General features: G+C 41.8%; 2 protein-coding genes across 2 annotated transcripts in view; both read right to left on the bottom strand.

Moving 5' to 3' along the window:
• The window catches only part of LOC146191887 (alpha-tocopherol transfer protein-like), a 41,585-nt gene extending 40,152 nt beyond the window's left edge, over positions 1 to 1,433 (bottom strand). The window contains exon 1 of the mRNA XM_084600391.1: positions 1,407 to 1,433. Within this exon, the coding sequence (XP_084456517.1) occupies positions 1,407 to 1,433 (27 nt within the window). The remainder of the gene's footprint in view (positions 1 to 1,406) is intronic.
• A 425-nt stretch (positions 1,434 to 1,858) lies between these two features.
• LOC146191886 (alpha-tocopherol transfer protein-like) lies at positions 1,859 to 13,644 on the bottom strand. The gene is made up of 5 exons (XM_084600390.1): positions 13,548 to 13,644; positions 12,093 to 12,341; positions 6,712 to 6,905; positions 3,169 to 3,282; positions 1,859 to 2,035 (listed from the first exon to the last, which is right to left on the bottom strand). The coding sequence occupies exons 1-5, from the start codon at positions 13,642 to 13,644 to the stop codon at positions 1,859 to 1,861; spliced, it is 831 nt and encodes a 276-aa protein (XP_084456516.1).
• Between the last annotated feature and the right edge of the window lie 436 nt (positions 13,645 to 14,080).

Genomic DNA, 14,080 nt, shown 5'->3' with positions numbered 1-14,080 from the left:
GGCCCCAGAACGCAAGGCCGCAAAACGTTTTTAAAAGAGCAATTAATAACGCAGTTACAATCACCGCGATTAACCGATTTTGCGTTTTCCTCTCCTTCCGTTCCCTCTCAGAGGTTTTTCACACTCCTGCCCGGTCGTCTAGCCTTCGCAAGCCAAATTTCCCTTCCTCCTATGCGTTTGGCGGGAGGTGGGGCGTGGTACTCTGCGTGAGCGAAAATGAAACTGGCGAGGGAGTGCGAGCCGCCGCATACAGTCCTGCCGTGTAGAGGTAAAAACGCGCAGCGAGCGGCGGACGCAATTAGTCGTGTACGCCCATCCTTCATCCGTCAGTCAGCGAGACGGACCAATGGATGTCGTTGCTATTCTGACGTCAGCCCCGCGGCTCGACGGGCCAGCGTAGAGAACAGGGAAGCTGGTTTCCCGAAGGAGAGGATAACAGATCTTTGATTTGTATTTTTGCTGCTTTGCAGCGCGCGTATCGCTGTATTAGTTTACACAGACTATCCCGGTACCCGATAGAAACATTGGGCTCCTTTACTTAAAAGGTCATGCCCTGGACACTGGACCTTTAAGGGAAACAGGTTCCCTCTCCCTCTAAGTGAGTGGCGAGTCACGTGGTTCGTCACATGGCCATAGCTGATCAGGCTGGGTTTGGCGCTCGGCGAAGCGATAGCAGCTGTGGCGTGTCACGTGGTATGACTTCACGGCACACTTTGGCACTCCTCCGGGTTGACGGTCAAAATATATCCGTCGGTGACCTTGGCGAAGCATGGCGTAATGGTGCTTCTCGTTCCAAAAACAAATGTGAAAACATAGCTTTTAGCAAGCTGACCTTTTTGTCAGCGCAACCTGGCCGATTAAGGAATTCTAAACATGACATTGAGACGAGAAAAATGAACTTAAATATATTCAGCTGTATGTTGTTGCTTGCGCACTCGAACAAAGGATTTGCGCCTTCGACTAAACTGTTATATTTAGCGAAATGAGATATCAAGGATCACCTCAGAGCAGTCATCTATAGCCTTTCAAAGGAAACGTGATGAGGTGACCAATGAGCACCTCGCACATCTGCTGCGCTGCAAAGGGTTTTATTACCCTCAAAACACTTAAAGAGAAAGGTCTCTCTCATTTGAAACTTATTTTTGAGTGAGTGCTTTGTTAGCTTAAAGGGCATTAGATGAAGTTGCGCAAAACGTTAATATTCTCTTATTAGCCTCTTCTCCACCCACGTTTCCTAAAGTCATAGAAAAGGAAGGTAAGTTGCGCACACCAGCATAAAGGAGAACTAGTTGTTCTGATGAAGCCAGTAAGTCTTTAGGAGCGCGAAGAAAACGAAATTGTTCTGTTTGCGAAGATTATAAATCACATGCATGGCAACTAAAATAATACCTGTAGTGCTAACTTACCTTCTCTGCAAATATCTGCTTTACCATGTCTCATATCCGTCCAGAGTTGATATGGGACTCCACCCCAATAAATACCAGATACCCGCCGGGGTGACTCAATAACGGTGCCGTTCGGTCGCTGATGTAGAATGTTTCGACGCAGGTGAAATAAAATAGTCGCTAATGTGCTGTGCGATGTCAGAGCATGTTAAAGAACCCCAAGCGGTGCCAAATAATTCCGGATCCCCCGAGTAAGGCGTCTCATAGCCTATGTTCGAATGTCGGATATAGACTTCACGCACCACGAACCACGACTGAACAACGTCTTGGCGTGACCTGAACGTAGGAATGACGCATGCATTGGCTTATCAGGCGCATTCGATGCATTTCGTGATGCTTGTTAGCAGATTTGTATTTTGCGCTTTGGCGAAAATTCTCCTGTATTTGTTTTTAAATTTGCACATACGCGCACTTTATTCCTTAACGTACCCATACTGGGTAATGATGTCAAAGTAACTCTCTTTCTCCAGCAAAGAACGTTCTTGGCTCTGAAAGTCGAAGTCTTCAAGGGTCCCTCCGAATTCCCTGGGTGTCAGCGCAGTGGGCATGATGTCGCGCAGTTCGGCGATGCCGGTCCTGAGAACTTGAACCTGAGGCAGGACAAAAGAGACAAGGACAACCCACTGTGATCATTTCTAACCTCTGTGATTGCCCAAAAAAATAATATTCGTCAATGGGAATGCATAGATTTACATTTTTATTAAGCACATAAGCATACCTCACGGTAGTGAGCGATTATTTAACGCTGGTAACAACGTCGCTCCTAATGCTAGCCACAACCTTATTGGCAATATCGTTTAAGTAAACCAATAAATCATTTCGGGGCATTGACGGTAGTCAAGATGCTTGTCGGGGAGGGAAAATGTTTGCAAGTGGAAAATGAGAAAGTAGAAACAATTTGTTGCCCTTCGATCTCAAACACAAACGAGAAATCAATTATTGCAAATGAATTGTAATTCACGAGACCATTCAGCTCCTGAGCTTGAAAGAAGCTGAGGTGGAAACAACTGATAGATGGAGTTATCTTTATTACATTAGGGTTTGCGTGCATCGTGCTGCTTCACAATATTTACTTTCCGCATCACATATCGTCTTTAGAAGCTGCCGTAACCAGCTGCAATCCTAAATCCCTGTTAGCCGCTCTTTCATCAGTGCCACGAGTTTCTGATGCGTAATAGATTAAGTACAATGAAAAAAATAAATAGATGATCAGCAAAGAAACAGCTGGTACAATTAATTAACCGCGTTTTTTTTTTTTTTTTTTCATCTGCTTGTCATAGCAAGACTGGCCTTGACAGCGGTTTGCGCATTCATGCTCCTGTGTTTCCCTAGAGCTTAAGCAACGTCCAAAAATGAAGAAATGTTCCCATAGGGTGGACGTTTATAAGTATCCCAAGGCCTACAAGTGAATTGATTAGGCGATTCTTTAGGTCATTTTGGATATTATCGAAGATTCCTTTTTTGCTTCCCTGTACATCTGTAATTCTCGAACTTCCCCGGTCACGTGTCCCAGCTGCATTGTTTCTATGGCAGTCTCCTGTCTGTTCCTCCATAATTCCCTACTGTAATGACATTTTGTGGCTCTGTTTACATTACACTAATAAACAATATGGATAAACAAAATTGGTATCCGAGTACCACTCTATAAATTTTCAGCCCCTTCACTTACATTAGGCGAGTGTTTAGATGGAACAGGTATATATGACGTAGTGTTCATACTTACTCTGCTTTTTAGCTTGTTCGAAAGAAACGGCCTAATGAGGACCGTGAAAATGCCTTCAAAGAAAACCGGCGTGTTGATGAAGTACAATTTGTGGATGCGTACAGGAAGGCAGTCCTAAGAATAAAGAAAAGTTTCTGAGACAGCGAAAATGAGATATCCCAATTGGCACAAACTGTATGCGTCTTGTAGAAATGCTAATCTTCCCAGAACGCTCCGCCGCGGTGATGCAGTGGTTAAGCCGCTCGACTCCTGTGCCCAAGGATACCAGATCGAATCCCGGCCGCAGCGGTCGCTTTCAGATGGAGACGAAAAGCAATGTGCTGCGCGATGTCAATGCACGTTAAAGAACGCCAAGTGGTAGAAATTCCCGGAGTCCGCCAGTATGGCTTCCCACATAGCCTGAGTCGCTTTGGTGCGTTAAACCCAATAAATAATAAACTACAGACCCTTCCTAAAACAGTTCAATTAGCGGCAGTCCGATGGAAACATTTATGTACGCTGTCTTTGAGTGTACAGTAACTCTCAATTGAAACGTAACATGAAACTGGCATCGTTTCACTCGCAGTCACAGCATTCGTGGGCACTAAAATAACTTGATCCTGAAAGTAACGCCATGCACTCTCCTCTGTGCAGCCGTTTTGCTCCCCGCAGGCTGCATACAGCACATTTTGCAAGCCAGGGGCACTGACCGACCGTTCGTGCGCTTAATAGGCGCGCTACACACGGCGGGTTTGTAGTAGAAGAGACATCTGGGCGAGTTGCTATGGTGACATGATGGAATAACAGCGCTACAGACGTGGACGGATGTGAAGAACAAACAAGGACGGGCGCTGAACTCGCAACTGAAATTTATTGAAAAAACACGGTATATATAACCCACCCAAGCAGCACCAAACCGCACATTAAACAAACAAAAAAAACAAATCATGATGACCCCACACACACACCACGTTCAAGAAACTCAACCTCATTAAAGCGATTGACGGTTCACTAACACATTTTTCACCCAATCGAATGATATGCCTGACCTCAATGTTTTCCCGGTTAATCTGTGCCGGATGGGCATCCAAAATAAAAGTCTGTGTAAGAGAAGGATGGCGCCCGTCACACCCCTTACAGTGTACAACCAGATTAGATCCTCTACCGATCTCTAATGATCTCTCGTACTCTCATAACCGGACATTGATACACCTGCCTGGGTTTTTCGGCTAGGCGTTCTGGCCAGACATGCAGCAGACAACCAGCATCACAGCAGCGGCAGATAGCGTGCCTGCCGGCAATTTGGCATTCACCGACGAAAAAAAAAATAAATAAAAGCTTGAGCCACACTTTCATCCTATGCGGCCACAAGAGCAAGTCATTGCTCAAGAAAGCGACTTTTAGACTGATGGGCGAGGAGGAAGTACGAGGATCGGCTTATTGGAGGCAAAGTTCAGTGGGCAAGGGGTCAGTGCTACGTCAGAAAATATTGGCGCCATGCTGAACGTCTACCAGGTGTTCAGTGGGCAAGGGGTTAGTGCTACGTCAGAAAATATTGGCGCCATGCTGAACGTCTACCAGGTGTTCAGGGGGCAAGGGGTCAGTAGTACGTCAGAAAATATTGGCGCTATGCTGAACGTCTACCAGGTGTTCAGTGGGCAAGGGGTAAGTACTACGTCAGAAAATATTGGCGCCATGCTGAACGCCTACCAGGTGTTCAGTGGGCAAGGGGTCAGTACTACGCCAGAAAATATTGGCGCCATGCTGAACGTCTACCAGGTGTTCAGTGGGCAAGGGGCCAGTACTACGTCAGAAAATATTGGCGCCATGCTGAACGTCTACCAGGTGTTCAGTGGGCAAGGGGTCAGTACTACGTCAGAAAATATTGGCGCCATGCTGAACATCTACCAGGTGTTCAGTGGGCAAGGGGTCAGTACTACGTCAGAAAATATTGGCGCCATGCTGAACGTCTACCAGGTGTTCAGTGGGCAAGGGGTCAGTACTACGTAAGAAAATATTGGCGCCATGCTGAACGTCTACCAGGTGTTCAGTGGGCAAGGGGTCAGTACTACGTCAGAAAATATTGGCGCCATGCTGAACGTCTACCAAGTGTGGCAGGAAAACGGCGAATGTGGTAACTGGTCGAAAAAGTAGCACCTTGTCGTTGCTTACGGGCACGGAAATGTCTTAGGTCTAAGAGCTCACGATGCTCATGTAGGCTTTATTAAAACAGCAAGGAATGTTGCACAACACTTTTTGTTTTCTGCTCGCGGCAATTAGGATTTAGCGTGCGGTTTTTCTATCAGGCCTGGAAGGAATAATGGACAATGCGTCAGCGACCAAGCAATTGTGCATTTCATCGCTGTTCATCGCTGGCGCGATGGATCCCTATTCTCAGTCTTCAGCCATTACAGCCACTACAATGAGCAAGGGAATGTCGCATAATGTTTTTGTTTTCTCCACCATCACATATTTTTGAACTTTTTACCTAAGAACACTGGGTAAGACATTTGGTACTTCTAGCCGACGTTTCATATGTGTGTGGTTTACCCCCATTATTAAAGAAAGAAACCCCGTAGTGTTCCAGCGCAAAACATTATGCACAAATTTTCTAGGACGTAATGCCAATTCTAAAAAAAAAATATCTCGCAATCTTGATGCGAATTTTGTTAATATGTGGCCTTTGTTTTCAATTTTTTTGAAGCTTCACTAACATGATATGACACAGGCGTTACATGAAAATCTGTCTGGCTTCCTTATTTGTTGGAGCGATTCTGGCTAACAAACAGCGGTATCTATAAAGCTGACCGACGGCTGAAGGCATCACTGTCGGATGGATCCTCATGTGCGTAAGGTTTCTTGTCTTTCGTATCAATATTTTTATGGAGCCGATTTGCGCGCAGTGTTTTGGAAGGTGTCATACCATTTCGTTGCCTATTTAGCATACATGTGAGTTGAAGGCTGGCTTGATGTAGAGGTTCAGACCGACAACAGATACGTACCTCCAACTGTATGCCTTAATCGCTTCTACATATAACGTAACCTAACCAGCGGGAGCCTTCAGATGAAAATGGTGAGAGGACGCTTTCGGAAAAGCAAGAAAACTACAGAGGGCATCGCGCTAGCGGTCACGTTGCACATCTCGCTATCGGTCAAGAAGAGACGTAGGGAGGGGCCTTCACGGCAGCGCATCATACGAGCTAGGCATCGCCTTCGGACACGCAGACAGTCCTAAATGTTTTTGTGGATGTTCTTGCTTCAGCAAATCTCCCGCTACTTGTTTATACATTAAAAATTTACTGAAACGATCAGTACGAAATATTTAGAGATTTTCAGTGCCGCACCACTGCACTTGCATACTTCATTTCAAGTTCACGTAATGCTTATTAATTATTTTTTGTCTTCATGAAAGCGTTCCATATGCGAGAATGCAGAGTAGTTTCAAAAGAATGAATTCTTTTGGAACGTAATGATATCTACTTGTTTTAAATGGTTTTTCTCGGGCAACACGAGAACTGTGATTGCAAGTACGAAGAGACGCAAGTATTTCGTTCTCTGACTTGCCTGTAAAATAGCGAACACTCTACGAAGAAATGTTGGCGTCAGCTCCACAAGATGCTGGATAGTCAACTCTTCGAGGTCAACGACTATCACCGCTCCTAACACCTGAGTCTCGTAGTCAAGAAGAAGGCACTCTGCCGATACTATATTGCACCTCATAAATTCGTCCATGCTGCAGATTTCCCGCTTCCAGGAACCTAAAAAGAAAAGACACAGTGCTGTTTGCTGTATTTTGTTTAGATCTGGTAATTTCTTTTACCGCACATAGATTTTTCTGCAGTTCTTATCAGCCATATATGTGTTCAATATTGGCGACAAGATTGTAAAGCAAAAATTAGGCTACAGCACACCATTTTAACAATTAACGGCGCGAATTTATTTAACCTAATTTTCATATTTGAGTTTAGGTGAGAACAAAATATTGCGAAACTAAAAGTCATCAATGTTGATCATGGGCCAACTTCTCATGTTGTTTTTTTAATCGATAATACGATTCGAAGTATCGAACTCCAAAAATGCGAATATGAACGCTCTATGAATTTGCTTCCCATTTTACTTGGTATTGAAGTGCCCTACCTATGCGCATGGTTAATTATAAATTTATATCAACTTCTGCATTATGAAAAGCACAAATGCCATATGTATATGAAACTGTATATGAAAATGTATATGAACATGTACATGATGCCATTTTACAATTCGCAATGCGGAGTAGCGAACTGAGCGAGCTTTGAAGTTTTGTATTCGAGATTTTTGAGTAGAAAAATTAAAAGTTTGACTAGTTTTCATTGCGGACATTCTCCTGTATCGCAACGTTGCAACTCGCTAAATATTTAAGAAAGTAATTATACTTAATTAATTTTTTAATGACCGACTTTGTCATATATACAACGTGCGCCTTGCTAGGCAACCAGCCTAAGCAAGTTGCACGGGCGCCTTCCTCGTAGCTTTTAAGATACAAATCTGTAAAGGTTACAAAATCCTTAGCATGGCCGAAGAAACCCCATCTAGTCGTTTACCACAAAGAAGGACATGAAAAATCCACTATTGATAAGTCTGAGTTCGTGTTTACGCGAGACCATTTTTCCGGGTAAAGTGGTGGCAGCGATGCCTGATTTAGAAAATAAATACATTAAACATGTTAACCAAAGATGTCTGGCTGTAGCAGAAACAGCTACGGTGTTAATGAGCTCACTGAATAAAAGGGACGGGGGAGGAGATAAAGAAGAGAAACAAATATCGCATGGATAGTGGAAAAACAATTACACCCCTAAGCTTTTGTTTAGAAAGTACGGGGTGATTCATAACATAAGAAAAATTCATGTACATCAAGAAAGTATGGTGGCTGTGACACTGATGTTATGGGTTATCGAGTGAGGAGTTATAAAAGGCTATCTTGACGGCGGCCATGAACTAGAATAGGCGGTCGGCTGTCGAGAATCAATCAACCAATTATCTAGTTAATCACTCAAAAGATGAATGGAAGAGTTATGTCTAATCAATGGAGCCAGGGTTGTTTCCTCAAACTACATTTGTATAGAAAAAAAAAGAATTATAAAGTATTTATGCGGTGCGCCCAAGCCTCTAGCCGTGACCTAATTTTTGTTGGGCACACGTGTAAAGTTCGTTTGTATAGATATGGGGCAGATATAGAAATATATTGCAACCCAGAAACTCGAGGGAAGGTCTATTTGAAGTGAGGCATGTCAAAGGAAAGCACTAAATGGTTTCATGAGATGAAAACCTCTTCATTTTTCTGTAGAGCCTAGATGGCTTTGGTGACAGTGCAATTTCATTTGATTGCCCTTCAACCATGATCTCTTTGACAAGATAAAAGAAATTCCAGAAATGAAAACCTTGAAATCAGCATGAGTTATGGTGCAGCTGCAAGAGTGTTCAGCAAATTCCAGAAATAGCATAACTGCCTATCTGGGACGGCAATATTTTGCCAGAAAATTCGGCATACACACTGAGAAAATGAGGATATATTAAAGCCCCTCTACGCTAAACTACATAAATAATCACCTTGATGTTGGCCGCGTGTCCTAACAGATTAAAGATCTATCTCATTAAAGCAAGTAATCAAAGGTGTACTATGCACACATGATTAGACATATGACTAGGAGATGGCTGCACGTTTAGCTAGAGATCCGCTGAAGCATTTAAGGGGGACAAAAAATTATACATACAGAAAATTTTCTTTTTGTGATTTAACATTTTTATTTGTTCTTTCAAACTCCTACCATTGGTGCTTCTTTTGGATTCGACTTAAGTAACATAAAGGAAATAAAGGAAAGCGCTCAGATACAGATAATAAGGGTCAGCACAGACAGGCTCTGAGTAAGTGCTTGTCAGTGACAGCTTTCTTTTCCTTTGCATGCGTTGTTTTGTTTCGCTAGTACCCGATAAGTATCAAGATCCACCAGCTGGGTTCGCTGTTATGGCTTTAAGTTGTCTCCAGTAGTGCGATAATGCAATCGTAAAGTAAATGCTAAAAGAGCAAACCACGAGCTGCGTCAATTTTAGCACTATCATGTCGTGTAGTAAAACCATTGTGTGTTTTTTTTTTAATTTTTCTTCGAAGATCTCACTCAAGTCATTCAGAAATCATTTATTAATATGAATTTTAAGAGGACTCCTCAAAAGGCAAACAAGAAAAACTGAATTTTGGGGAAGAGGTGTCACGTTTCTAAGCCTGAGACGTCGCTGCCAGATTTAATAAATGCATCTGTGTGTGCTCCAATGTCACATATGCAGTCATATTTTCGAGTCTTCTGGATTGGAAAATAGAGCGCGGGTGCTTTAGCAGCCATCAGGGCCTAACGTCACGTGTTTTTAGGAGCTGCTGTATAAAACGAGATATAAACATGCTGATTTTGATACCATTAACCCTCAGCTCTCTGTCTTTTTAGATGATTACTTACCTAATTTTCATGATCGCTCTGTGTATACAAACTAGAATCCATTTAACGTAAACGTTTCATTACTCACTGATACATACATAACACGCATAGCTGTCGTCTCCAACAGGCAATCGACATGGTTCAATCAATCATTGAAAAAATTGCGTAACAAGGAAAAGCGCATTTTTCCCTCTGCAAAACGATCAAGTACTCAAGAACGTTGGGCTGCCTATCAGGCCGTTGCTACTGAATACAAAAAAGCACTGAAGCATGCCAAGGATTCCTTTTTCAATACTACGTTACTATCTCGTTTAACTACTAACTCTAGGCAATTTCGGAACGTAGTCAACAAACGAGACATTTCCGCTGTCCCCCTGAAATACTCGAGCGACGAGTTAATTCAATCTGATGAATGTACAAATACTCTCAGTAATGCATTTGTTTCAGATTTTTCTAAAAATGTAGGCCCTGTAGCCCCTTCCTATCTACTGATATTTTACAAATGGACCCTATTGACTTTGATATCGCTGGCGTAGAAAACATAATATAAAAAGTAAACGTTTCTTTGTCATGTGGCGTTGATAAAATAAATTCCAAATTCTCGCTCAGGACTAAAGTATACAGTGCTATAATATTTTATAACCTATTCCGGCAATCTATTCAGACAGACTACATTCCGGAGTACAGGAAGTTTGGGAAGGTGACCCCATTGCACAAACCTTGGGATAAGCATTCACCTCATAATTATAGACCCATTTCACTAATGAGCATTTCATGTAAGATCATGGAACATGTCATTTACTCTCACCTTGAACCTTTCCTACAGTCAAATGTCTTTTTTTACTGATCATCAGCATGAATTTCGCAAGTCATTTTCCTGTGAAACACAACTTTTATCGTTTACACATTATCTAAATTACATTCTTGACAGGGGTTTCGTTGTTGACTGTATATTCCTAAACTTCGCAAAAGCGTTTGACAATGTCTTTTCTGTCTTATCTGAAAGTAAGTAAACTTAAACTTGATACTAAAGTTCTTGCATGCCTCTATTCCTTCCTCACTGATCGTTCGCAGTTTGTCAAAGCTAATAATACTTCCTCTTTCACGTGTCCAGTCGACTGGGGCATGCCACAAGGCTCTGTGTAGGGATCACTGATTTTTATAATCTACATAAACGACTTATCAAATAACTTATGCTCCTCAGTTAACCTTCTTGCAGATGATTGCGTCATGTACCGCAAAATTAACCATGACTCTGACTAAGTATTCTTCAGTCCAATATCGGCCATGTTCTTGCTTGAGCTAACACGTGGAACTTGGAACTAAACACTAATAAATGCAAGTGCATGCGTGTTTCCCGCCGTAATACTACATTGCCGTCATATCGTCTTAAAACTAGCAACCTGGAATGCGTACCTTGCTACAAATATCTAGGTGTATTTATTTCTTCGACCCTTTCCTGAAAGATGCACGTAAATCATGTAACAAATAACACTAATCGCATGCTAGGATACATACGCCGCAATTTTCAGCTTTTTTTTTCCATTCCTATAAAATTACTGTTTTACAAATTTTTAGTTCGTACTAAAGTGGTATATGCTGCATCTATTTGGGACCCAAGTCAAGAGACGCTCATCCATCAACTAGAATCTGTACAGAACCGGGCCAGCTCGCTTCATTCTAATTATCATCGTAACTCAAGCGTCACTGCCATGAAAGCAAGTTTATCATTACCAATGCTATAACATCGAAATATATTACGTCTTTGCCTGTTTCATAAGATATAATATGACAACCCTGTTTTTAAGAATAAATTGATAACCCCATCTCATTACGTGTCAGCTCGCATCGACCATCGTTATAAGGTTGGCGTTCCTTCATGCCACACCAATCATTTCTATAATTCGTTCATCCCTAGCACACCGGCAAGTTGGAATCACCTTCCCCGATCTATTGTCGAAATATCCGATAATCTTCAATTCAAAGCTGATATAACTAACCTGCTAACGCCATAAATGCAAGATAGCATTGCATTGTCATCTTTTTTTTTTTTTTACGCCATTTTCTTCACACTGAAGTCTTTCAAAACTGGTGTCCTTATACTTTTTGCAGGTGCATAATACTGCGTAGAGTGCTTTTTTTTCCTGTTGTTTGTTTGTTTCTTTGTTTGCAATAGTTCTGCTTACGTACACTTATCTGGTTTCTTTATTTTACTTTACTGTATGCCACTATATTATGCCCCTTTTTTGTTATAGATGTAACATTTTTGCTTTTTCCCCTTGAACCCCGTATATTTTGTAACATACCGTATGTTTATTTTACCGCTGTTTTTGTTTTTGACTTTCATGTTTGTACCCCACTCCCCTCTGCAATGCCCTGACGCCCTGAGGGCAATGAAATAGATAAATAAATACATATAAATAAATATAAATGCATTAGCAATTTCATTATTATTCAGTAAATAATTCAAATTTAACTCACCAGATCTTAGCAGGACGGCTGTTCTTCCTTGAGGATCCTTTTCTTTCGGGCACATTAACAGCCTGTGATCTTGTATAACTGCCTTAAATGGAATAGTAGACGGCTTCAAGTTCTCGAAATACTCAGGAATGTCCCTCCGTAAGCGGAAATAATTTTTTACAGTCTTAAAGGCGACTTCTGCCCTGTACTTGCGGCAGCGAAGAAACTTAATAAGGATGTCATCTGGAGGAATTCGCAGGTCACCCTCTTCTATAAAAAGAAAACAATAAATAAACAGCTTACAGGCGGAAAGAAACGCATGTATGCGGATATATCAGTGAACCTCAGTGAGTCTAAAATTTTACACTTAAAAAAAAAACAAAAGATTTTAAAAATACATCTTACAAACTTACATTATTATGAACGTATCTACTAAATATTTAAGAAGTTTCAAGCGACGTAGCCCACGTAACTATTTCGTGCAGTTTGGACCACGTGAAATGTTACCTTCTCATGCTTGAAACTGTTCGTGCTTGACTTCAATTTGTCTCCAGCATTATGTATATCAATCAGTACATAGTTTTTTAGAAGTCCTGCAGTAGTATAGCACTTGAAAAGAAGTCCAAATTTTGTGACGAAAATGTTGACAATTTGGTTTTAAAGCAGGAAAGGCTTATTAGGAATGTTAAACAAGCGGGAAATGTTTCATCATCTGCCTTTTTGTGGGTTTTGTCCAGGATAGGAAACAAAACAACGAACAGCATCATTCATCAGTGAAAATCTGCCAGGGCAGTTCAGTCTCCTTGCATGCTGTGAATGCGTCAGAAATATGTGCAATTGTTGGGGCTCTGTTGCGTGTTTTTTGGCCGCGTTAGACGATCGTTACCTCGAATAACGCTCGGTTTTACATGGTTTTTCCCTCGGTTTTGCGTTTGGCTTTGAACATTACTAGTCGAGACTTTGTCAGTGATATACGACCTGATACGGCGGAGAAAATTTTCATATTTATTCACAGCTAACTACGAGCAACAAACAGCAAATAATTAATATCTACAATTAGTCTTGTGCAATTGTACTCGACATAAGCCATCCAATGGTATATGAGATTTTGATGCTATAGCGTGAAGTTAAATTTTTAATGGCAGTTAAGTAATTATTGTTACAACATACAGTTACTTCACTGCATTTGAACTTTACATAAGCTGACCAACGATATACAGTTGACTGATGCAGCGCGCAAAGTTCTATTTGATAACTGATTGGCGGTAATTAAGAGATAACTTCTATAATTCCTGTTCGACTATATTCGGCATAAGCTATTCGATGATGTAGCACTTGTGGCCCTTATCCTCGATATAAGCTACACAGGCACCGTACGGACCCTTTCTGTACCGTCAATACATATACACATGACGCACGCGGAGCGAATTAGTGAAGTAATGCTAAGCATCAATAATTGTGCGAGAAATTGGATACCTTCAAGGAGATTCCGCAACGTCTCCAATGACGTCTTCTGTACTTCTGGAGTTTCCCCTAATTCAGTATAGGCCAATTCAGTGAGCTCCTCATTCATGACAGATACTTGGATTGGGACCGGCATATATTCCTGGCAAAGGACGTGTAAAGATGCAGAATAATTGATAAGACAACGCATTCAGGTAGATACACTAACGTTTCACTTGCACGTCAGCACATTATTGTATGATCAGTGGTCTCGTTGTTGCTGAGTAATCATGTCACGTGGACATTTCATAATCTATCTTGCAGCCGTGCGGCGACAAAGTGATCCGGACAGGGCAACCGAATATTACTGCGAGTGAGCAAGCAGCCGTATAAAAACTGTAAAGTTGTAGCCAATATTACGAACCTTACAGCTGCCCTGGAGCGCAAGCAAATATCGCGACTCAGTACTCTGGCCTTGCTTAGGAGCAATTTTCTTTTCAGACACTCGACTGTGAGCGATATATGACAGCCAGCTAAACGTCAGTATCCTGCATGAAAGCAGTTTC

This window comes from Amblyomma maculatum, chromosome 4 (genome assembly GCF_055883805.1).
Source record: "Amblyomma maculatum isolate TAMU_Amacu chromosome 4, ASM5588380v1, whole genome shotgun sequence".
NCBI classification, from domain to species: Eukaryota; Metazoa; Arthropoda; class Arachnida; order Ixodida; family Ixodidae; genus Amblyomma; species Amblyomma maculatum.
Note: the sequence above shows the minus strand (reverse complement) of the source record. Positions and strands in the feature narration are given on the sequence as shown.

Excerpts from the sequence above, each read along its gene's own strand:
- LOC146191886 (XM_084600390.1), bottom strand. The coding sequence starts at position 13,644 with ATGAATGAGGAGCTCACTGAATTGGCCTATACTGAATTAGGGGAAACT. Across the intron at positions 6,906-12,092 it reads AGCCGTCCTGCTAAGATCTG|GTTCCTGGAAGCGGGAAATC; the intron begins GTGAGTTAAATT and ends TTTTCTTTTTAG. Across the intron at positions 2,036-3,168 it reads CGAACAAGCTAAAAAGCAGA|GTTCAAGTTCTCAGGACCGG; the intron begins GTAAGTATGAAC and ends GTCCTGCCTCAG.